We start from the raw sequence: 25,945 nt of genomic DNA, 5'->3' as shown, positions 1-25,945 counted from the left end.
CACTGAGATTGCGGCATGCGTATTACACAGGTGGGGACAGGTGTGGTCGACTTCTAGCGCATAAATTGAGAGAGTCTCACCAGTGTCGTCGAGTGGTGGTTTCTGACGATGGTCAGATAGCAGAGGCCTTCCGGCGTTTCTATGCCACGCTATATACGGAAGATCTCCTTGGGGAAGGAAACGCGGAGGATTATCTAGACACGATCACCCTCCCATCTTTGGCGCCGATACAAACAGAGTACTTAGAGAGAGAAATTAGGATTGAGGAGGTGATTACAGCCCTCTCCAGACTCAAGCATGGCAAGTCTCCAGGCCCTGACGGGTACTCCGCACTCTTTTATAAGACGTTCAGTGACGTACTGGCGCCCATTCTAACCAGACTCTTTAATTCCTTCTCCACCTCGGGAGCCATTCCACCCGATCTTCTACAGGCGAAGGTGTCAGTTATCCCCAAACCCGGAAAGGATAGGACCAAATGCAGTTCCTATCGGCCGATCTCGCTCCTCAATGTTGACCTAAAATTATATACAGGGATCCTGGCGGCAAGGCTGGCACTCCACCTGCCGGGATTGGTAGAATCGGATCAAGCGGGCTTTATACCGGGGAGGCAGACGGTGGATAACACCAAGCGGTTAATCCACATTTTGGAGAAAGCCTCCAGAATCCCGGGGGAGCGAATGTTGCTATCTGTCGACGCGGAGAAAGCGTTTGACCGGGTGCACTGGCCCTACCTGGAGAGAGTGTTGGAGAGAATGGGGATTGGAGAAAAGTTCTGCACTATGGTATTTAACTGCTATAGGTTTCCAACTGCGGTAGTGCGGGTGAACGGTTGTAGCTCCCAGGGATTTGACATCGAGAGAGGGACCAGACAGGGTTGCCCACTGTCGCCACACCTCTTTTTGCCTTATACATGGAACCATTCGCCCAGCGGAAACGCCGAGACCCGGACGCGACAGGTGTGAAAATGGGAGGATATGTCTATACAGTCAGCCTTTATGCGGATGACGTGATTTTCTCCCTGGACCATCCTAGGAGAGCTCTCCCAGCGTGTATTAGCGAACTTGAGGCATTTTCGTCAGTGGCTGGCTTCCGCATGAACATGGGGAAGTCGGTGGCCTTGGATCTTTCTCTTACGGCTGCCACTCGTTCGGAGCTGCAGGGGCGTTTCCCTATGCACTGGTCATCGCACCAAGTACAGTACCTGGGTATACTGTTAGCCCCCACGTTACCGGCAACGGTTACAGCTAATTATGAGGCTCTGAGCAAAAAGATCAGGGAGGAGCTGGGTAGATGGGGCAAAGGCATAATATCTTGCCTTGGCAGAGTGGCGGCGGTCAAGATGACAATCATCCCCCAGGTTTTGTATCTCTTTCGGGCACTGCCACTACAGCCGCCTAAGGGTTGGATCCAGCAGACTCAAGCAGATCTGTCCCGTTTCGTCTGGCAAGGTCGCAAACCTCGAATTAGGAGAGTCCTCCCGATGTTGGCTCCGGAGTCAGGGGGACTGGGCGTTCCGGATCTGCGCAAGTACTTTCAAGCGGCGCAATTGCAGTATCTGGTGGAGTGGAGTAGGTGGGAGTCGGACAAGCCCTGGCTCTTCCAGGACCAGGCGGTTGCAGGTCGCACGCTACAGGAGGTGCCCTTTCTGCGTAGGGCTCACCGCCCTCCTAATCTTTATGCATCCTTTGTCACGCGGGTCCCTCTAAAAGTGTGGGACGCCACTTGCAGGGTCCACGAACTCACTACGTTCCCTTCCCCGTTTACGCCAATAGTGGACAACCCGGACTTTACACCGGGGATGGAACCAGGGGCCTTCACGCACTGGCGCACGGCCGGTTGCAGGGCGCTCTCACAATTGTATGACACGACTGGGGTTCTCCCTTTTCGGAGCCTAAAAGAGGAATTCCGGTTATCTGAATTGGACAGGATGCGTTACTGGCAGGTGAGGCACTGGGCGTTACAACCACAGGTGCGGGAACTAGCGGACAGGAGGATGTCACCGTACGAGAAGTGGCTGATCACACGCACGTCCGACACTAAACACATCTCTGATCTTTACAAACTGCTGCAGCCGCCACCCTTTAACTTTCACAACCCAGGCAGGGAGCGGTGGAATAGAGAACTAGGCAGGACGCTGAGCCATAAGGAATGGGACCAGATCTTGTATCGGGCTAGACATTCTGCATACCATATAGGGCTCACTGAGACGTTCACCAAAGTATCAACTTATTGGTACTATACTCCAGAAAGATTACACAAGATGAATCATAATGTTGAAAACACCTGTTGCCAAGAATGTGGACAGATAGGCACCTTGACACATGTACTATGGGACTGTCCCCTGCTAGAATCCTACTGGAAAGAGGTGCTTGATGAGATTGACACGCACTTTGGTATAGAGCTCCCCCGCTTCCCAGCTTACACACTGTTAGGCCTCCCAAATGGGCTGATGTACCCATTGAAGTCGCGTAGGGGAAGACAGATAGCAATAGCATTGGGCTCAACAGTGCAAAACATTTTAATACACTGGCGCTAGACTGTCATTCCCTCTACCGTGGGTTGGCTTCATAGATTTTGGCATGTCCTGGGTATGGAAAAACTATCACCTATGGTGGCGGGGGATGTGGAACAATTTGAGGAACTGTGGCAACCATTCATGCTCTACTAACCACGGAATTCAGGGAGCTCACATGTCCAAGGTATCTCAGACTGCTGAGATTCACTCCACCGATGGCACACATGACCTGAGAACACACTATCTGAGTATGGGTAGCGCCGATGGGCAGCGTTGGGGGCATGATGTATAAGGAAGGACAGACGCTGGATGGGGGGGTACGGACTGGGGGGGGCTAGGGTGGGCGTGGGCGTTGTGGGGTTGTTTTGTAAAATTTGAAAGAGTATAGAGAGACTGCACCATCTTTGTTTATATCATAATGGTATTTGCTGAATCTTCGCTGAGGGAGGCTACATTGGATAGATCTAATGCACAGCGTACTCATCTGGATAACCTCCTGGGATACTGTGCAATCACTCTTGCTTGTATGTTTAATGTTATTTCTCTGTACTCATTCAATAAAATACTTTAAACATAAAAACGTACCTACCTTTGTACGAAGATCTTGGTCCTAAAATAAATCTTGAGCAAAGCTTATTTTTTTATAAAATTGGTGTGGATCTCCTTTTTGAGTCGTTAGTCATTTATTGGTCATTGTGTGCACAACAAATGCCTTACACTTCTCTGTGTTAGGCCTAAGGTTGCTCGCCCACATTACCACAAACAGAGCACTTTGGGTTTGCACTGATTCTTGTACACTTCTGGGGGAATCTCTGGACTCTAAGCATGGTATAACCACTTAGTGGTATACCATATACAGAGGCAGCTTCCTACACACTCCATCCTATCTTTGTACCCTCTTCTGCTCCAGGTGTTTCCTTAAGTTACCTCACCATCACCATCCCCTCAAATCTGACAGCATTGTAGGTCTTTCCTACACTTCCCCATGGAATCATAATGACAATTAGCATATATGTGACTGTCTGTGTGCTCTGCAGAGAGGGGCCAATGATTGGATGAGTGTGTAGTCTGAACACCTTTATGACCCAGTTAGAGACACTGTCTGAACTTGTGCTGCCTTCAGCCCTGTCTCCAGAGCTCTCAATCGTGTCCCATGAACTACCAATCAACACACTGAACTCACCAAGGCACCTAGAGACTACACAGTTTGCACTATAAAAGACTTGTGTTGCATAAAAAACAAAAGTGAGGAACCCATCTGGGAAAAGGAAATACTTTTATTGAACAGGGACACAAACGCCGTGCAATATGACGCAAAACGTGTAAAATGTAACAGGAATTGCACTGCTGACTTGTATTTCCTTAAGGATCCTTCAGCACATTGTCAAGAAGGAGATCAATGTTTTCACTTGTAAAATTAAGACCATGTTTAAAGGATCCAGTAGGGACTGGTTTCAATGTCTTGCAGGAGCCACCCCACATAAAGCCCTGCTTGTTTGGATTAAATTATGAATGACCTCGCCTCAACAGGAGTAGATGTTACATCCTGAGCAGTCCTAACAGACAGTGACACTTCTTGAACCCAGACTGAAACTTGACATGGCAAACTAGGACCTCAGCAGACCAAGCAAGGATGATCAATGGTAACTCGTAGAGCACACAGACATACACAAGACATGACAATGCAGGACAAAGACATGTTCTTGTGACTGGTCCACACAAAAGTGGAGTTCCACACATGCATGGTTAACGTACAGTTTCCAGTTCTTAGTGTCACAGCGGAATATGTATGCGCTTATTTACTGTACTACCTAGGATTTATGGGTGTTGACATTTAATGTATACATTGTATGAATTCATGCTTGTGCTTAGTGCATATCAATGAGAATTATGGACGCTCATGTTTATTAACTATAGTGTATTTATGAGCATTGTTGGTGTTTAATGTCTACATAGATGTTATGAATCGTAGTGGTTAATACAAACAAGTGTGAGTTATGGATGCTTAAGATGAAGCTAAAGTGAAGGTATAAAAAGAAACGTTATGGGCACTTGCTTAATGTAAATACATTGAAAACAAGGACACATCTTTAATGAGCACAGTCATGAGTTACAGATGTTGATTTTTGTTTATGCGCAGAGGAGTTATGGAAAATTAGTTTTAATGTGTCTGTATAAGTGGTATGAGGCAAATGCCAAATTGATTTATGTGTTCAGGTTTAATGTTTATAATATATATAACATATACTCACTGAAAGTCAAACTCTAGAACATGTTATAATTCTAGCACCTTTTGGCCACCATGAATAACAACTATGGCTAACATGAGAGACTTGAGAAACTTTGAATACAAAGTTAATGAGAAAGATTCCTAAGCCTGCTAACGTCAAAGCTCACTTTTGTATCACAGACCAGACACTAGTGTCCTGTAAAAATGTTGACTTATTTCCAAGTGGCCCCTTGCATATATCTGAAAGGGAAATGCTTCTCAGCTAACCTGTGGAAACTGTCATCCGACTAGTAGAATGGCCTCTAGGTTTCCCTACCAGGGGTTCATTAGGTAAATAAGAACACAGTGAAATGCAGGATACAATTTAATGACAAGTGGATTGTTTTGAAGTGGTCCGGTCCTGGAAAATAGGACTATCCCTGGTTAAATTTACATAAGGTCTTTGACTTGTCAAGATAGATACAAAGAACTCTCTTGACATCCAAAGAATGCAATGAATGCTCTGATGGCTAGTGAATACAGATTGCTAAAAAAAATCCCTGAGATCTGGCTTAAATCCATCATTCTTTTGCTCACCTTGCCACACCAGTTTAGACCTGGCCATATGCAAATCAGTCTTGACCCTGTGCTTCATGGGAACAGTCCAGCCCGATCTGCCAAGCCAGGTCCTCCCTGGACCGGAAACAAGCATCCTAGGACCGGTTTCAGGGTTTCACCCCTCATCAGCCAGGCTAGCTTGAATCCAGTGGCACAGTGAGCCTGGGACCCACGTCTGGGCATTCTGGCGCACTTAGGGTGAGAAAGCAAAAGACATACAGATGATGGACGGAATACAGAGCGAATCAAACATTCACCCCCAGTCAAAAGATCTGGGTTAAATCCCTACTATGAATCTTAGGACTTTTCACTACTGGAATATGGAAGTAGGCATCTTGCAGACTTACTGCTCACATCCAGTCCCCCTTTCCTAAGATGTAGTAAAAATTGATGGAATGCTAACATACAGAATGTTTCCCTCTTGATCCACTTTTTGGCCATCCAAAGGTCTAGGACTGACCTGAATTCCTTCTTTGGATCTTTTTTCATGAAACAGAAAATATCTTTTTTTTATATACCTTTATTATTTTAGAACATTTGTCTTACTCCACATTGTACAACCATCACTGTTAACGCAGATACATACAGTAAATCACATGCATAGTCCGGGATTAAGCTACTGCATGTGTACAAAACATATATCAACCATGTTGTCTAGCTTCAATTTCCAATCTCATTTAACGCCTTAACTGCGGCCGTTATTCCGGCGCAGTGCGGGTGTTCTAAAAGGTGGGTGGGGCCGCGTTGGCCATTGGCCAACGGCAGCACTAGCGAGGTAGTGCTGCTGTCGGCCATTCCAGCTGATCTTCTGCAGCTACACGTGTTATTTCGGCAGTCCATGGTATTTCTAATGCAATCTGGGTCATTCTTCTTGTAGGTTCTCCAATGCAACCTGGGTCATTCCTCTTGTATACTTTCACCGTTTGCGCCTGCCGCGTGGTGTGCTCTTCAGCATCTGTACCCTCCTTTCAGCTTCAGTAATTTTATCTCTAACTTTGTATATATCTTGTCTGAAGAGAGTAACTCTGTCAGCTGAGGTGTCTATTTTTTCAATAATGTGCTTGTTCTCCTTTAGCATCAGCTGTTTCAATTTGGTATTGGAAGTGTCCCGTCCTGTCATTGCGCCCTGCTGCATCATGGGTGCACCATGTGCCATTCTCGCCAGTCCTTATGCTAGCACTAAACTTCGGTATGTCTCCACTTTAGTTTTATATTCTTTGGACATGTGAGGGGATTGGTATAGTGCACTGCTTACTATTTTATAGGTACTTGAATCCTATGAGTTCCTTCTCCCTCAGTTTCTTGGTACCGGTTAGTAGTACCCTGCTGCCCAGTATCTCAGCACTTAGCCTTACCAATAGACACTGCACTCTTCTAGAATTCAGGGGAGCACTCCATCTGTTGCGCCTCTATCTAGGTTTCGGGATGGCAGACAACCACTTCTATTATCTGGTGTTTCAGTCTTGCAGGTCTGTTCCATTCTTTCACTGTGGGGTGCAGTCGTCGTTGTTGACCCCACAGTACAAGGCAGACTGCTTACATATGTCCTTTCTAACGGGGGTACATCTTAGCTTTTCTCCGTGCTTAGCCAGGCAGTCACTTTGAGCCACTTTTTGCTCTTCTGTGGCTGCTCGCCTGGCTGAACCTTTATAGCTAGACTGCTGGATAACACTGCTTCACCTCACGCTGCTCCAGGTTTATGGTGTTTCTCACTGCAAGTCCAATCTCTGTTCCCTGGGTCTCCAATCACCACACCTATTCTGCTCACCATCCCCCATGTCGCAAGGCACCTCTGAAACACCTATCTGCTCCTGGCTTCAACACCTCAATCTGATCTGTTGCGGCTGCCCGAAGGTCATCTGATATTCAGTAGCTCCTAATATGTTTATGCCACAGGGAGGTGCATAAGCGAATCACAATTTGTCAAGAGTAGCTACATTTATTGGCAGCATAGGAGAGATCCTGATAACTGCATCACACGCAGATGCCATCTTGACTTCTTCAGAAAATATCATGTGTACATGCCTCTCCCCCGGCAAAGGAACTGGTTCCGTCACACTTTTTCTCAGCAATGTAGAGATCTCCTTCCACCGGTCGGCTAGTTGAAATTTTTATGCCTACTTTGGTGGAACAAGCGATGGAGATGCTTTGAAATACTGTGAATAACAATACTCTTGGCACAACAGATATTACTGCTATTGCACAGAGACACCAGCAAGAGGGCCAGCTGGTTCACCCCAGAACTCCTAGAATCCAAGCGAGCCTGTCGGAAAGTAGAGAAGAAATGGCACAGCGAACAGACTCTGGACAGCCTCGCAGCCCACAAAGACGCCACCCCCAACCACCATCACCTCATCAGAACTGCCAAGAGGACCTCCTTCAAAGACCTCCTCGACAACAACGCGCACAACAGCAAGGAGCTCTTCAACATCATGAAGGAACTCTCCAACCCCAGCTCCAACAACGACATCCTGCCGTCGCAATCCCTGTGCGTCTCCCTCGCAACTTTCTTCCACCGCAAGATAACAGACATCCACGACAGTTTCAACACCTAGACAGCCCCAACAGACAGCAACTGACTCCCCGCACACCATCGACCACGACCCCCTGCTAGCCTGGACCAGCGTCAGCATCGATGACACCATCAAGACCATGAGCAGAATCCACTCCTGCTTCCCGTCAGACCCATTCCCGCACCTCCTTTTAAACAAAGCCAGCAGCTCCATCGCACCCCACCTACGCAAAGTCATCAATCTCTCCCTCGAGACCGCGGCCTTCCCTGAGAGCTGGAAACACACTGTGATCAATGCCTTACTCGAAAAACCCAAGGCAGACCCTAGAGACCTCAAGAACTTCCGCCCCAATCGCGCTGCTCCAGTTCTCAGCCAAGGTCATCGAGAAGATCGTCAACAGACAGCTAACCCGATACCTCGAAGAAAACAGAATCCTGGACCCTTCCCAGTCAGGATTCCGCAGCAACCACAGCATCGAGACTGCCCTCATCGCCGCCACCGACGACATCAGGACACTGCTGGACAACGGTGAGACCGCAGACCTCATCCTCCTGGACCTCTCCGCTGCCTTCGACACGGTCTGCCACGCACACTTCACGCACGCCTCTATGCCGTAGGGATCCGAGACAAAGCCCTGAAATGGACTACCTCCTTCCTCTCCAGCAGGACTCAGAGCGTCCGCCTTCCCCCATTCCGATCCGAAGCCTCCGAGATCATCTACCGCGAACCCAAAGGTTCCTCCCACAGCCCGACACTGTTCAACATGTACAGGGCCCGGCTCGCACACGTCGCCCGACCTCAACATAATCTCCTACGCCGACGACACTCAACTGATCCTCTCCCTCATCAAGGACCCCATCACCGCTAAAGCCAACCTCCACGAAGGAATGAAGGCCGTCGCCAAGTGGATGAAGACCAGCCGACTGAAGCTGACCATGGACAAAACGGAGGTCCTCATCCTCTGCTCCAACCCCTCAGCCTGGGACGACTCCTAGTGGCCGACGGCACCCCCAACACCCACCGACCACGTGCGCAACCTGGGTAACATCCCCGACTCAACGCTCCCCATGACCAAGCAAGTCAACAGCGTCTCCTCCTCCTGCTTCAACACTCGCGCATGCTCCACAAGATCTACAGGTGGATCCCGACAGATACAAGAAGAACAGTCACCCAGGCCCTCGTCAGCAGCAGACTCAATTACAGAAATTCCCTCTATGCGGGAGCCTCGACCAAGATCATCAAACGACTGCAACGCATCCAAAACGCCTCGGTACAACTGATCCTCGACGTCCCACGCCACGGCCAAATCACCCCCAACTGAGAAACCTGCACTGGCAGCCAGTCAACAAGAGGATATCCTTCTAGCTCCTCATCCACGCACACATGGCACTCCACAAGACCGGCCCAGCCTACCTCAACAAACGACTTTCCTTCTACATCCCCAACCGCCAGCTCTGCTCCGCCGACCTTGCACTCGCCACCGTCCCGCACATCTGAAGAACAACCACCGGCGGGAGGTCCTACTCCCACCTCGGCGCCAAGACCTGGAACACCCTCTGTTGGAACCTAATGTTGTCAGGTCACCTAGGGTAGCCTGGCCTAGGGCAAGACATTCAACAATTAGAGGCACATGTGTGAAGGTTGCACACCACCCAGCAGTAACTCAATGAAATTCCCCTCAAAAATGACACTACACCGGTAATTATGGAAAAATATGGATTGCTTTATAAAAATTGTTTGGTTCTTCTGTATATCTCTTTTCTTTTTACATCAATATTTCTCCTTATTCCTTCTCACTGTGCGTGACAGGTAACATTTACAATTTCATTTCACATTTCCTTGGACAGTTTCACTACAGTTCAATAAGGCTTTCTTCCCATTTACTAACAGAGCTACACAGTTAATAAGAGATGGAAAGGGTTAAAAGAGACCAATTCACACAGTACTCTCAATGGAACATTGGCCTTCTAGAAGTATTTCCAGGAGCTCTCACAATTGGTTTCATTGACTTTTAACTCCCACCCCGCTCCAACGTTACTGAATAAGTAATATATCCTGCACTAAAATCCTTGTACAGGAAGACTTCCACTCCGTCTCCAAGCAAGTACTGTCCTCTCTTAGCAGCTCCTAGAGGACTTATTACTGAGGTTAAGTTAACCACTAACCCCGTTTATCTGGAGCCTTATGCTCTAAACCAGTGTAACCCTGTCACACAGCCACCCTCAGAGGCTTCCTCCTTTAAACACAGGGCAAACTACTGTTTCCACGGAGGGAATCCTCCAGTCCTGCACCAATGGGAAGGATTAGTTCACTCGGCCACGCTACCGGCCGACTGGGTTACTCGGGGACACTCCTCCACTCACTGGCTGCTGCTGTTCTACTCGCAGCCCTCAGTCGGCAGGGCTGCCGGTGTCCCTGGGACAGGACCCGCTCTCCCGGTCACACGATATCCTTCTTTCATCTCCCCCCCCTTTCTGCCACCTTACTTGGCTGAATTGACAAGGAGTGAGGCAAAGTCCCTCCTTGTTCGTACTCCGGCTGTTGTTCTTCCGGACTACGGGATCTCCGCACTCGCGCTAAGGTCGAAGGGAGGCCAGACGGGGGTTGCCGGTGAAGTAATCTCCCGCGCTGCTCACGTCGTTCCTTCGTTGTTGACGCTTCCGCTCATGCGCGACGAGGTAGTGTCTCTGTCTGGCAACACCTCAGATGCGCGGGATTCCAGATCACTCCCAGGCCTGCGCACATCCAGCGCTACTCCCCTCACAAGGCCGGTACCACGGAGCCTGCGCAAGGCTAAGCGCTCCTTTGCTCATGCGCGACGCCTGTCACTGCCTCAGTCAACGCAGGACCCTGTTACTCGCTCGAATCTCCCTCTGATCAGTCGGTAAGGGGATCTGGCGAGGGGCAAGAAGCGGGGAAAAAGCTTCTTTCAGACAGTGTCTCTTTAAGCAGGGGTTGCAGGGTTCAAAGGGGCCAATCAGGGTTCCACCAATGCCTCCAACAACCAAGCCTCAGCAAGAGGGTTTGGTCAGGGGTAAACGGGGGAACGTCTCCTTGAAGAGGCTGCCTATCCCACCGACAAGCTAACTTCTCCTAGCGCGTCCACCTCCTCTCACCACTGCCTCTCTCCTCTAGCTCAACAGTCTACACAAAATGGCTTCCAGACCTCTGCCCTTATATAGCCTCCCCACCTAGGGTCCAGTAGGATCCAGAAGGCTCTATGTTACCTTATGGGGCAGATCTCAGGTGTGACAGTTGTGGCAGTTAGTAGCCACCATTTTGTAGATCTGGATTAATTCCTGTCAGGAAAGACACCTAGGCCCGAGGTGAAAAAGTCATGAGGGTAAAAGAACACCTATCCCCCAGGCCAACACCATAAAAACCTAGTGGACTCAAAAGGATACAAAGGTTTGAGGGGCAAAAAGGAGACAAAAATAAATAATAAATTGGAGGGACTACGCAAAGGGCCAGACAGGTCTAACACCCTCCCACTGAGCCTATGACAGACCCAAGACCTGCTGACCTTCAGGAGGCTACTCAAGACCCGGCTGTTCGATCAGTAGCTGTCCCTGCCCCCAAGCCCCTTGAGACCCTCACGGGTATGTAGTGTGCTCTAAAAATGCTTGATTGATTGATTGCTGCTGATAGGGCCAATACGGCAATCTCTCTGTGTTGATTTTTAAAGAGCTGCTTCTTATTCTCCAGACCCACAGTGTTTAGGGTCCTGGGTTCGTTTTTCATTCGTACCACCACTTTCTCTGTGTGCTGTCTGAACAAGAGCAAACCAGAAAAAGGGCAAATTCAGAACATAAACTGCAATCCAATTTAAAAAGGTGATAAGTAACCAGGAAGATTAGAGTAGGCGGAAGCCATGGCATATGCCAGTGCTGCCAGCTACAGAGGCAATCGCTGTACTGGGAACCTTCACAAACAATCTCTTCGCGATCCTGTCCGTGAAGCCTCAGCATTTCTTCAGCAAATGACTTAATGACCTCAGACAAGAGGTACTGAAGTTTAATGGGCCGAAGCATGTCCCCTTCTTACTGCTGAGACTATCACACAGACTAGCTTAGGGTCTGCTTTCCTGTGGAAGTGGCATGCACTTCTTGAACGGTCTTAGAGTCACAGCTTTTAGCGTGGTTGGAGTGAGTTTTTTTTTTCTCCTGCATACACTGGTAACAAACGTCTTTGGAAAGCTCTGGTTTTGAGAGTTTGCATGACAGACAGTGATGTTTGTGCCCATAGAGACACTCAGTTTTGAGGACCTTGCGCCAAAATATGATGGAATTTGTCAATGTTGTCCACTGGGAAAACTCGTGAAGGAATAGCTCAACTCTCGAAGATCAGAGTGTGAAAGAGATGTTGGTGGCGATGGGAGATCTAACTCTCCAATGGTTTGGCATACGAGAAGAACCTGAATGCATTAAGGGAGACTAAAGTATTCTAGGAGGAACACTGGCAACTAGAGATGTTATGAGAGGCAAAGCTAACTTTCTTATAGGCTGAATGGAACCATGTCTTGACACTACACATGGAGGAGGTGGTAAAATAAGAGGATGCAATGGCGTTTGCAATGGATCATTTGTAGGGATGAGGAACCTTGGTGGTGTAAAAGCTTGAGGGGTTGGTTCTATAGAAGGTAATAGCCTCAATCCTTCTCTGAAGTAATAGTCGATGTTGAAAACCAGTTCTCCCATTTAGGCGACATCAATATCTGTCACAATGGCATCTGCACCAATGGTGAGTTGTGAGGTGACGTTGAGTGAATAGATGGTGAGCAGAATACCTGCATATGTCTGGAGCACTCTGACATTGAATACCTGCTAGATCAGTGCAAATGACTGTGTTTTGACATTGAGCCAATTCTCAATGGGGAACATGTTGGGGCTTCAGCTTTTGCAGACGTGGAAGCCTTTGAAGGTAATTGTTGATGATGTTGACATGAATGTCGATGAGGGTGACTTCTTTTTTCACTCTTATCCAACCTTCTCCCTGGATCTCCCTCTCTGGGAGTCCTTAGGAGATGAGGCTCTATCGCAGTGGAAGCTGAACATTCCTGAGAGGACACATTGGCTGTTTTCCTCTTGCCTGCCTTGAGAGCTCTTCTAGCTTCCCACAACGTTTGATGCCCTTCCAGTCTTTGAGGGTTCTTCAAGACATTTTTGCGTGCAAAATTTGCTTCAACAAACCACATAAACCTGGTGTGAATCTGTGGCATGCTGTTTCTTTCCACAGGACTAGCACTTGACAAATAAGAAATGTATTCTGACATGACAAAATCCTGTAAAAAAAAAGTCAAATATATATATATATATATATATATATATATATATATATATATATATATATATATATATATATATATATATATACACTGTATTCAATTATCTAGATCTTAAAGATAGAATGAAAGCTAAAAGGGATGACGTTAGAGGGAAACTTCTCTGAAACAACAGGTGTTTAAACACCCAGAGTGTTCCAGGAACCAAATCACATGCCAGGAGAATTTAATTTAAAGGAAGGGTTCTTGATACTGCATAAAGTCGAAAATCTTCTAAATATTGCCTGTGATCAGTTGTTTAAGGGCCCTTCGAACAATTTGGACATGCTGGACTTTTCAATTTTTTTATTCAAATATCAATACATAAATTGATATTCCAGGGTCCACGTACGCAGTGGAGAAATATTCTAATGTTTATGATCCTTCAGTACAGAACACAGACACAGACCAGGGCAACCAGCGGGCTCAGGTTGCCAGGTAACAGCCAATGACAGAACAATAGGGGCATTACCACTGAGAAGGGCAAACCTTCCCTAAGCAATGCAATGGATGGGTGTGGATGTTCACACTATAGTGTTCGAATAAAGTTTCATGTAGACATTGTAATTTAGAATGTTTTTATGTCATGTAGAATGTTGTTTTGTCATGGGTTGGAACGGGAGGGGAGGACAGAGAAGCGGTTAGAGTTGAATGTAACAGGACGTGATTTTGTCATGCACCAGTGGGTCTTTTCATGGCTTAATGAATACACCCTTTTCTACAAAATTTACCAACTCCTTCGCCTCTTTACAATGGCGATGAGGTACTAGTGTGACCCCACTGTGCATTATTTTTCAACATTTTTGTTGAATTTCGTTTTTCTTCGATCGTCTTATTTTACAAGAAATTACAGACCTCGATATCTTTCTTGATCACCGGAAGATACTTCTATACTTTCGACATTTCATCATTTTCCACTAAACTGGAATTATGGTATTGTTATCTTTTAATTCTTACTGAGTGGCAGTTGAGAACTCTCCTGCGTGCATCGTTCTGCAAGTGAGGTGTCTCAAGCCTTTTCCTGTTCTCGAGCAAAGCCTCGCTGTGACTGCTTCTTGTGATACCTGCATCTCATGCATAATTACGTATTTCATTTTCTGCACGTCTGTCACGTTACGCACGTCACGCCGCGGCCATATTGAATTTCTTCGATCTTGTTGCCTGAAGTTTCGGGAACTGTTTTACTTATCGGTAACTTGATTCAATTTTAAAAGAGTGCCAGTCCAGTTTTAATGGAATACTTCTGCACTTCAGTGATGTGCACACTAACTGCAGTGTTCATTACAAACTTATTGCGCATATTTCAGTAATGCGAACACTTTTTCCTCTTCATTTATGATTGGGCATTTATTTATTCAGTAATGCATACACTTACCAGCTGGTTGAAGCTTGATGTTCGTCATCCATTTACAATACTTGTGTGTATTTCAGTGATGCGCACACGTTAAAATATACTATTTTTTTTCTCTCTTTTTGATCATATTATTCGTATTTTCATTTGGTAAATTCTTTTACATGCTCCATTGATATCTTTTGTATTGTACACGAATTTAATTTACAATGGCTAATTCTCAATATTGCAATCAACCATCTATTTTATTACAGCTTCCAGGTAAACCTAAGCTCATGTGGAAAAAAATGGATTGACACATTTGAAAATTATTTCTTAGGTATTGACGGAGTCACATTTTCTCCTGAGAGGAAGAAAACAAATCTACTTCGTTTTTTGGATACAGCTGCCATTGATCTATTCAAGAATTTAATTCCCATAGTTGGTCAAGGTGAAGGATGGGACGTTTCCAAGAAGCAATAGCGAGAGTGCAAAAACAATTAATAGATGAGCCTAATGTAATGATTGAGAGACATGCATTTCATAAAAGGAAACAAAATGTGGATGAATCTATTGAAGACTATGTTGCAGCTCTTAGAGTGCTGGCGGCAAAGTGCGATTTCGGGGCTAATGTTGACTATTTTATAAGGGACCAATTTGTTTATAATTGTGAATACAAGAAGGTCCAAGAAAAGTTACTTGCTTGTCGTAATCCTACATTAGCTGAAATTTTAGATCTAGCTAAGGGTATCGAGAGGTCCATTTAATCTGCTAAAGTTATTTCCAATTAGGAATGTAAAGTTTCTTCTCATGTGTGTGCTATTCAACCAGGTCAAAGATCTATTAAATAATCATGAATTAGTAAAAATAGTAAGCTTAGTTGCTTTCGATGCGGTTCTAAGTCGCATATTGATAATTTCCCTGAGTGTCCTGCTTGAAAAATTTTTTTTTAAAGTGTAATAAGTTTGGACACTTTCAAAGTTTATGCAAATCCGTGAGAAATTTGGAAAATGTTTCTGTGAATTCGCTTTCAAATGTTCAAGAGGACTTAGATAATTTAGTATTAACATTGTATGATCCTATGTCAGAATGTTCTATTATTAATGTACATTTACCTTTTAAAGCACCTCTAGGAGTTGTGCACATTGGGAAAGTAAGTCTCAATGTCATGGCAGATTCTGCATCTCCCATAACTATTATATCTGACATATTTTTTTAAGAAAAAAGGACTGATGTAAAACTACAGCATACTGATATTAATCCAAAAGCTTTTGGTAATTTCTATATCAACATGTTAGGATATTTTGAAGACACTTTAGAATTCAAAGAACGTAAAATTTCAACAAAGACTTATGTAGCTATTGATGGTAAGAACATTGTTGGATAGTACGACCTGGGTAAGTTAGGTATTATGCTATGTCTTGGTACAGATTGTCCTATTAGATTGAGGGACATTTCTGTTACTTTAGTTAATGCAGAGGACTCCTAAGTAGAATCTATTCTAGCTAGACATAGTTCTGTATTTCTAAACAAATTGGGCCATTTAAAGGTTTTACTCATAAGATTAAGCTCAAGGAAGGAGCAATTCCTGTACAACACAAAGTACGTATGGTTCCTTTAAGTGTACGCCAAAATTTGAAAATGTATCTAAATACTTTGTGTAAAGAGGGCATAATTGAATCTACATAGTTTACAGTGGATTTCAGCAATTGTGATCTTGCTTAAAAAAAATAACGAGTTGAGGTTGTGTGTGGACCCTAGGTCTTTAATAGAATATTGTTATTGATACATATCCTTTGCCCAGGACTCAAGAGTTATTGGCTGCTGTCGATGGAGAGAAATATTTTTCTTTCATTGACTTGAAGTCTGCGTACCATTAGGTTGCCCTTAATGATTCCTCCAAAGACCTCACTGCTTTTGTTACGCCGTTTGGGGTTTATAGATTTTTAAGGATGTCCTTTGGTCTCGCATCAGCGGCTAGTGTCTTTCAAAAACTAATTGAAGCACTATTCCAAGGCATCAAAGGTGTGCAGTCATTTCAGGATGATATTTAGATTTTTTGCTAAAACTTGTGATGAACATAATAACATTTTGGAGTCTGTTTTGAATATTTTGGAATCCAAGGGCATTACAGTGAGTAAGAACAAATGTAAATTTTGGGTGGAATAAATTGATTACTTGGGACATAAAATTTCCAGTCATGGTATTTTTCCGAAAGCAGATTTGGTCAGTTCTTTGGATAAAGCAAGTAAACCTTATGATAAAGATTCCCTACGTTCCTTTTTAGGGTTAGGGAAGTATTACGCCAGATTTGTCAAGGGATATGCCCAGGTGGTAGAACCATTAAGGCAACTGCTCAAAAAAGGGTCAAGTTTGGACATGAATGCATGAGGAAGCCTTTGATCATGTTAAGAAACCTATTGCACAAGCACCAGGTTTCAATGCTTTTGATCCCACTGGCAAGTCATTTGTCACTGTCGATGCCAGTGCAATTGGTTTGGGTGCTGTCTTTACGCAACTAGTGAATGGCAAGGAAAAAGTTCTACTTCATTTCTAGAAGAATTAGAGGTGCTGAAAAACACTACAGCACCACCCAGAAAGAGGCTTTAGCATGTGTGTAGGTTGTTGAAAAATTTAAAAAGTTTTCGTGGGGGCGTCCTTTTGAGCTTGTGACTGATTATAAACCTTTGGTATTTATGATGGATGGAGTGAGATCTGGAAATGCTTCCTCTAGATTAGTTAGACTTATAGCACGTCTACAAGAATTTAAATTTGAAATAAGGCATATTGCGGGAGGAAAAAATATAACAGTTGATTGATTGTTTGCCAAGACTTCCTCCTTCATGATGTATCAGAAGAAGATATTATTGATCACCACAAAGGTGTGGTAGCTGTTGTGGATGCTCTTGTGTCTTGTGGCATGGATATCTCAGAGAAAGAATGGTTTGAACTTCTTGATCAAGATCAAGTGTTAACTAAGGTTAAACAATTTGTGGTTAATGGTTGGCCTCCTATTAAAAGTTCAGATTCTTGCTTTCAGTGCTTTGCTCAGGCGGCCAATGAACTCTCTATTGAGAATAACATGCTATTAAGACAGGATTTATTTGTTCCTCCTGCTGGTATTAGAAATAAACTGGTCAATTTGGCTCATTCTGGACATCCTGGAGTTTCAGCCACTAAATGATTACTCAAAACATTATTGGTGGCCTGGTATGGATCCTGTTGTTGAAGGTCTTGTGGATAATTGCAAAGTGTGTATTCTCTCAGACAAGCATTGAGAAGTATACACTGAACCGATAAGCACTCCAGAGATTCCCCTGCAACCTTGGGAGAAAATTTCAAATGACTTTTCTGGTCTTTATGATTGTTTAGGTAGGGAGAATAGGTTTTTAATTGTTGTAATTGATAATTTTTCCAAATGGCTTTACTATACATTTGTTGAGCACCTAATACTGACGAGGTTTTATGTTTTTTGGATACTATTTTTAGGCAAGAAGGAGCACCTAAGACTATCATGTCTGATAATGGGATGTATTTGTTTCAGCTAAAATGCTGAGTTTTTAAAAAAGTTTGGGGTCCGTTCTGAAAGGGCACTTTTGTATTGGCAGAAGGCTAATGGTCAAGTAGAACGGGCTAATAGATTTTTAAGGAAGGTATTCAAACTGCTCTTGAAAACAATAAGGATGTTTTTGAATTTCTGAAGGAAAAAAATTGGAGTTATCATATCACTCTTCATCTCCTTATCTATTAATGAGGGGTAGGCAATGCAGAACACTTATCACTCCAGAGTTTGTAAAAAGAGGGACCAGTATGTCTTTTGAGGAAGGTATTGCTAGAGCGAGGGATAATTTGTGTGTGTCTCGTGCATCTGGTAAGGCATACCATGATGATTATATGAATGTCAAGTGTAAGGTGGTTGATGTTGGTGATTGGGTACGTGTTGTTAAACCTCCCTCTCAACATGTTAAAGGTTCTTCTAAATTTTCATTACCCCTTTTTAGTGGAAAGGGTTACTGATTCTGCAGTGCTATTGAAAAACAGAGGTTGGTGGAAAAAGAGTACTATTGTTGTTCTTAAGCCTGGACAGGAGCTTTGTTTTGGAAGAGTAAAAGAGGAGAATGATGGTACCTTGTTTTGTGTGAATGTTGAGAAGTGTGATTCTGTGATGAGTCATGACATAAGGTGAGATACCCAGGATACTGCTGGGAGTTTTATGGATTCGGTGACTAGTGAACAGCTTGGGGAGCATTTGATTGTGGGCACCAAAGAGAACACAGCTGAAGAGAATCAGAAGAGGATTGTCAATGTTCCTAAGAGATTTGAAGATTATGTATTAGAATAGTTTTTTTTCCCTTATCTTTATTTTGTTTTAGAAAAGGGGGATATGTGGTGTGTTCACACTATAATGTTCTAATAAAGTTTCTTGTAGGCATTGTAATTTAGAATGTTTTTATGTCATGTAGAATGTTGTTATGTCATGGGTTGGAACGGGAGGGGAGGACAGAGAAGCGGTTGGAGTTGGATGTAACAGGACATGAATTTGATATTTACCAGTGAGTCTTTTCATGGTTTAATGAATAAACCTTTTTCTACAAAATTTACAGACGCCCTCGCCTCTTTACAATGGGGCAATGTCCCCACACCCTCAGGTACCTCGAATTTGATAGAGAGCACCTTAGGCAGCAAAGATGTCCACTGTGGATAGATGAGGGACTGCAGAAGAAAACCAACACCTTGCATATCCACACATAGTGCACTAATGAATATCTACTATTCATGATGACCAGTAAAGCACACATGCGCGTAGACACACACAGAGTGCATCATATGAGGATAGGCAACAGATTCCAGTTATCGAGAACAGAACGGATGTTTACAGAGGAGAGTCAGCATGAAGTCTACACCCTTAAACTAAAATTGCTGTCACCAGCCATTCACCTTTTGGGATGGAGCAAGGGGTGGGAGGGGGCAGTAGCCACAATCACTTGGTTTCGGGGTACACTTTGGGTGCACCCCTTTTCAATTGAGCCTAACTCTGCTGACAAAGGACTTTCCTTAAATGTAAAGCACGTCTAGTGGAATCTCAGGTTGTTCAGTTCGGAGGAGGAAAAAAAGATTTTCTAGAAAAAAAACTAACCAGGCAGGGTGACACAGCTTTAAAAAACATGTAAAGGACTGCTGTCACAAGTGTTCCCTTGATTGTACTAAGTATACAAAAGCATTATGAATGCTATTTTGTAATGTACACAATGTGAAGCTATTGATGCCTACACTCAGGGCCTGATTCCGATCCTGGATTTTATTTTCCATACAAATAGGATTTGTAGTTTTTTTCCATACAAATTGTACAAGTCCCTTCCAAACCGTGTAGTACTATTCGTACGGGAAAAATACATACAGATCGGCCCAATCCTTACAAATCGGATCGGGAAAAGCTGTACGACACGGACTTGTAAAAAAGACCATACAAATTGTAAAAAGGCTGTCCAACCCGTCAAGTACGATTCGTACCAGTTTGTCAGCATACGATTTGTATGGAAAATGGCCTATATACGGGGAATGACTCATACCGGGCAACAAAGCGAACCCCTATACGCCTCACACCCTGGTATGACTCGTTCTGGGGGTACGACTCATGCCGGGGTACGGGTTGTATAGAGGTATGAGGCGTACAGGGGTCCCCCCACATGCGAGGCATGTGTATGGTGCGTACACCAAAATCGCATATGTGCGCACCGTACCCCAAAATCGCGTATGTGCGCACCGTACCCCAAAATCGCGTATGTACGCACCGTACCCCAAAATCGCATATGTACGCACCGTACCCCAAAATTGCCCATGTACGCACCGTACCCCAAAATCGCGTATGTACGCACTGTACCCCAAAATCGCGTATGTACGCACCGTACCCCATAATCGCCCATGTACGCACCGTACCCCAACATCGCGCATTTACACACCGTACATACGTGATTTTGGGGTACGGTGCGTACACGGGCGATTTTGGGGTACGGTGCGTACACGGCCGATTTTGGGGTACGGTGCGTACACGGGCGATTTTGGGGTACGGTGCGTACACGGGCGATTTTGGGGTACGGTGCGTACATGCCCGATTTTGGGGTACGGTGCGTACACGGGCGATTTTGGGGTACGGTGCGTACACGGGCGGTTTTGGGGTACGGTGCGTACATGGCCGATTTTGGGGTACGGTTCGTACACGGCCGATTTTGGGGTACGGTGCGTACATACGCGATTTTGGGGTACGGTGCGTACACGGCCGATTTTGGGGTACGGTGCTTTTACGGTGCGTACACGACCAGTACCCCTTCATCGCGTATGTACGCACCGTACCCCACTTTCCGTGTCATCCATACGCACTGTGCATACGCACTGTACCCCTGTATTCATGGGGTGTACGACGCGTACACGGGGGGGTCTGTCTCGTACTGTTTTACGGGCGTACAAGGCTTTTCCCGCACTTTTTGGCTCTTGTAAAAAAAGAGCCGTACCGCATGCCGTTTGTACGAATCGTACTTGCCGGGTTGTAAACTGCTGCCGGGAATACATGGGAACGTCGCGTACAGAGCAATCCGAATCGGAATCGCTTGTATATACGAGTTGTATGGTCTTTTTTACAATTTGTATGGAGTGCGTCTATTTGTACGGATCGTACTTCCTAGGTTGTAGGGGCCTCCTTACAAGTACGAGTTGTATGGAGAAACCGCTCCATACCACGGTTTGTACAGAGTTTTTCCAGGATCTGAATCAGCCCCTCAATGTACATCAATAAGGACACAGATACTTATTTAATGCCTGTAAAAAATTAGATCTGGATGTTGGTGTTTAATATATACAGAGATTAGTTATGGACACTCATATTTAGTAAATATATATTAAGAGGCACTGTGGGTATTTATTTTTATCTGTAGAAAATGAGCCCTTGTTGATCGGGTTGATTGTCTAAAAAGGGAAGTTACGGATGCTCAAGTTAAATGTACAGGTATCGTTCTATGTACACTTTTATTCAGTGTATGTAACAGGATGTTATTGCAGCTCTTATAATATATTTGAGGTTAGCTGTAGACACTTATGGTTAATGCACTGAAAATAATTACTGGATGTGCGTGTTTCAGTTACTTACACGACAGTTATCTATATGTGCACAGCAAACGTACACAAATGATCACCGGCACGGACAGGTGAGCATGATTAGTTACTCACGTCATTGCCTTCGGTTTCAAACTGCTCAAACTGCAGTGATATGCGATACTGTGTGGGTGCCACCAGCTGCCAGATGCAGTTCTTGTTGGGTGGGTACTCCTTGGGCCAGCCTGGACTAGTAATGGAGCCATTAAGTTTGGTGAGGAATCCTCCGCAGGCAGCTGTGGGATTGAGAGAAGAGGAAGCAGTGAGGGCACTGAGAGAGCAGGATACAAGAAGCAAGAAACAGAGACCTGGAAAGGACAAGAAAGGAGGTTTTCAGTTGGAAGAGGGCTACAAACAGGACAAAGAAAGAGACGATTAGTGACAGGCCATGGTGAAGGAGAAGAGATAAGAGATGACCACAAGGGCAGCAAGAAGACGGAACTCACAAAAGTTGATGAGATGCAAGCAGAAAAGCTTGAATCGACAAAGAAAAGGCGGGATTCAGTGCAGGATATGTGCTGGGAGAGGACAAGGCATGAGATGAGAGTCAACAGTGGTGGTTGACAGAGGTCATGATCTAGGACAGGAACTAAATATCTAGGAGTGAAGGCTGGAGAAGACTGGAAAGAGTACAGGAGACAAAAACATCAGATCACACAAGTACTTGAGAAAGCATTAGAAATGAGAGGCATGTAGGAGAGTACAGAATACAAGGGAGGAACAGAAAGCCAAACAGCAAGGGCAAAAGGACAGGATACATGACAGAAGATCCTACTCAGTGAGCGTGGACTAGGAGAGGTTGGTAAAAAAACAGAGATAAGGGACTGGCAATGCAGGCCATTACAGGACTGGGCAACAAGATAGATAATTGTATCAGAGAGTGCAGAACACAGATTACATCATAAATACGGTCTTTAAAACCTGAATAAAGTGGGGATATTGTCTGAATGTCCAGGTCACAACAAAGCCTGTAAGAGTAGCATACTGAGCACACATGCAAACTGCAACCGCTACCTCACAGATCTATATGAGCGGTCTGCTGCACATCATTCATGTGCCTGAAAGGAGAAACCTACAGCTTAAACTTGAGCGGTGTACGAATAACGGGTGCCGAGCTACACTCTCACAAAGAATTATATTGGCTGAGCACATTATGGTAGCAGCCATCAGACTGGCTATTAAGATGGCTTCTCTCGGGACTTGCAAACTCCGTTTATATTTTTACTCCAAGTGGGAATGCTTACCCAAAAACAGTAGTAGGATGACCCTGATTAATCACAGAAGGTGGTAATTCTGCTGAAAAAGCAGTAACTGAATGCATACATTGGGTTGGCAAGTATGCATACACCATTGCAAAGCAAGAATCTACACTGTAATTTCACTTTCCATTTATTCAGTTAGAAATAGAAAGTGGACTAGGGTGCACTGCTGCTCTGCCCTGTAACAGTGTAGGACTCCATTGGAATTCAGCACAAGAACAGCAGTAACACTGATGTAAATAAAAGTAAAGGGGAGCAAAAGGGTCAGTTTAATGAGGTAGATGTAGGGTTGCCTGTTAGAAATAGTTGAGTAAGACATGCAGGTGTGCCTCATGAATAATTAAAACATTCAACAGAAAAGGAATTCGCAAAACGGTTTTTTGGCACAATTGATTTGTCAATGACAAATGATGAGAATCACAGAGACAGAGTAGAGAGAGGGACGGGTCAAGAGATAAAATAAGACTATATCAGGAAACGGCCAGGAGGGAAATAAATTAAGGGCGAGAAGAAAAACACATGCAAATCTATCCAGCGGATACTCCTAGATAAAGCTTCTGGACACACACACACACTCTCCTGTGAAAGCACAAACTAATGGCAAGTTGCTGGCAGATAGCAATTGCTGGGAATTGATTTTGATGAAGTTAACATAACTGAATCTCTAACACTGACATGGTACTACTGCATACCGTAGCATAGGAGGATGCTAGGATGCTAGGAAGATGCTGTCACAAGCAGGCCAGTGCTAGAAGCTCACCCTAAGGGGCATTGGGAGGATGAAATGAACACTGCAGCCATCACTCTAAGACGTTCAAACTAAAGGCAGTCCTGGAAGGAATTTCACACTACTGTGGTCTTCGTCATGTACTCCTTGAAACTTGCCATGCTGCAGTTATGCCCTCACCTTCACACTTGCGCTTGTCCGCGGCCAGCTCATACCCAGGTTCGCAGGCACACTTGTAGCTTCCCAGGGTGTTGACGCAGCGCTGCTCACAGCCTCCATTGTTCGGTCGAGAGCACTCATCTACCTCTAGGAAGGAAAAAGTAGAGAGAAGGACGAGGATTGACCCAACAGCTTATCATTAAATGGGAGGAAAATCACACAGCTCATGATCTTTAATCTTCACCAGACAAAATATAACCTCCATCAAGCACATGTCAGGCTTTTACACATATGCTGTATCATCTCCACCAACAAGCAGGCCAATTTGTACATTATTTATTCCGCTCACACAAACGCCTGAAGCATGTGATCTGCAACTGAGACTACTCGCTATAGTGGACCACCATCATGCAGGACCACCCACCACAATCTAGCAAACAACCTACCTTTAAAGAAGTTAACCGCAAACCCTGCCTTGTTTATGGAGCCATCGGACACAAACTTCATCCACAACTTGTTGGATGTACTCTTGATATCATCAGGTTTGTCATAGCCGCAGTACCGTCCGACAAGGGGGCTGGACTCGCTGCTGCCATCCCGAATTTCCAAGTAGTCATAGGCACAGCTGTCATGTCTTTCAATCTGTAGAGTGCATATATGAAGAGGGCATGTCACAAAGTCCCTTCGTACAAATGCAACACTATTATCAACGAGCAGGAAGGTGATAATGTATTACCAGTACTTCGTTCTCCCTCCCTTTTCCCCATCACCCAACAGGAGACAGGATGGTCAATATAGTGCTATATAGTACTGCAGTCCTTGGCCGTATCCTCTGCCAAGTCTCCCAGCACAACGGAGCCTCCTCTCTGCCCTGTAAAGCACCGTAACCATAATATCAATGAAGTCCCAGCTCTCTCTGCTGTACTCTGCTCCCTCCTCTTTCTGGTGTGAGCCACTATGGAATCCTGCAACAGCTCCCAGTCCACTCTTTGTGACGCATGATAATGCAGTGCTTCACTGTAACCATGACTCGCTTCTATGTGCTGACCAACACTGCAGTATTGACGTCCTTTTTCTCTGTGTTTTGTTATAAACCACTGTAAGCATTCCTAGTCCCAACGCCATGTGATGCATGCACTGTAGTATCTTGAAGTACCCTACAGTCTATGCTGTATAACGCTGTAAATACCTGCAGTACACAGAACTCTGCTCAATGTGCTGAACAGCACTTTAGCAACTACGGTACCCCAGTGCATGCTAGCTGTGTTGTAGTACACTGTAGTGTGAGGCAGTCTCTTGGCACCTACTCCCTGTGCAATATGCACAATAACACCCTGCAACATATAATTTTCTGATCTATGCAGTATGGCACTACAGAACACTGAAAGACCCTAGACACTGCTGCACGGGCAGGTGTCCTGCAATACCCTGGCTCCCACTAAGTGGTTTATGGCACTGCAGCCCTCCGCAGTACCCTCAAACCTGCTCAATGTCCTGAATGGCACTGTGGAGCCTCTCACTATGTAGATTCCCCCTCTCCTTTCTGTCTGATATTGCAGTCTTACAGTACCCCGGGCCTTGTGCTCTGTGCTGCAGCTGTTCAACTAGGCACTGGGGGCCGGTGTCATAAATTTTCCTTGGTTAAACTGTATGATACGGAGTCTCATGTTTGTATTTTTCCCTTTGACAATGTAGCTCCAAGTAATACCCCAGGCCATGATCTGTACAGTAAGACGCTCTAGGGGTCCCAACGTCCAGCTCCAGACAGTATATAAATGAATCCATAGGCTGTTGCTGTTATTACAATTTTTAATGGTGGAGCTGCATGGCATTTTGGCATTCTACAGTATAAGAACGTCACTGCTATCTGCCCCTTACATCACTATCGTACCCCCAAAGTAGCACAGTCCCCGATATCTGTGCATGCTGGTGTCCCCTGGAGGCAGACTAGCTGGCACCATACCTCGAAGGACTGAAAGGTGAGGCCAACGTGGAAGCCCTCTGACACCACGATTTTCCAGATGCAGACTTTGCTCGGTCTGTAATCGTCGGGATAGTTTGGGGATTGGATATGGCCATTATCTTTTTTTACATCACCTCCGCAGATTGCTGAAAGAGATGAGGAAAAGAAAAAAGTTACATGTCGGTA

The 25,945-nt window shown here is 45.0% G+C and overlaps 1 protein-coding gene across 1 annotated transcript in view; it reads right to left on the bottom strand.

The window, feature by feature from the left end:
- BMP1 (bone morphogenetic protein 1) overlaps positions 1-25,945 on the bottom strand; it is a 629,932-nt gene that overhangs the window by 120,542 nt on the left and 483,445 nt on the right. The window contains exons 11-14 of the mRNA XM_086943688.1: positions 25,760-25,905; positions 24,243-24,438; positions 23,818-23,943; positions 21,727-21,887 (exon numbers count right to left, since the gene is read on the bottom strand). Of these exons, the coding sequence (XP_086799814.1) occupies positions 21,727-21,887; positions 23,818-23,943; positions 24,243-24,438; positions 25,760-25,905 (629 nt within the window). The remainder of the gene's footprint in view (positions 1-21,726; positions 21,888-23,817; positions 23,944-24,242; positions 24,439-25,759; positions 25,906-25,945) is intronic.

The sequence above is a fragment of the Lissotriton vulgaris genome, chromosome 11, assembly GCF_964263255.1.
Source record: "Lissotriton vulgaris chromosome 11, aLisVul1.2, whole genome shotgun sequence".
In the NCBI taxonomy this organism is placed as follows: Eukaryota; Metazoa; Chordata; class Amphibia; order Caudata; family Salamandridae; genus Lissotriton; species Lissotriton vulgaris.
The sequence above is the reverse complement of the archived record's forward strand: the minus strand, read 5'-3'. Positions and strand labels throughout refer to the sequence as shown.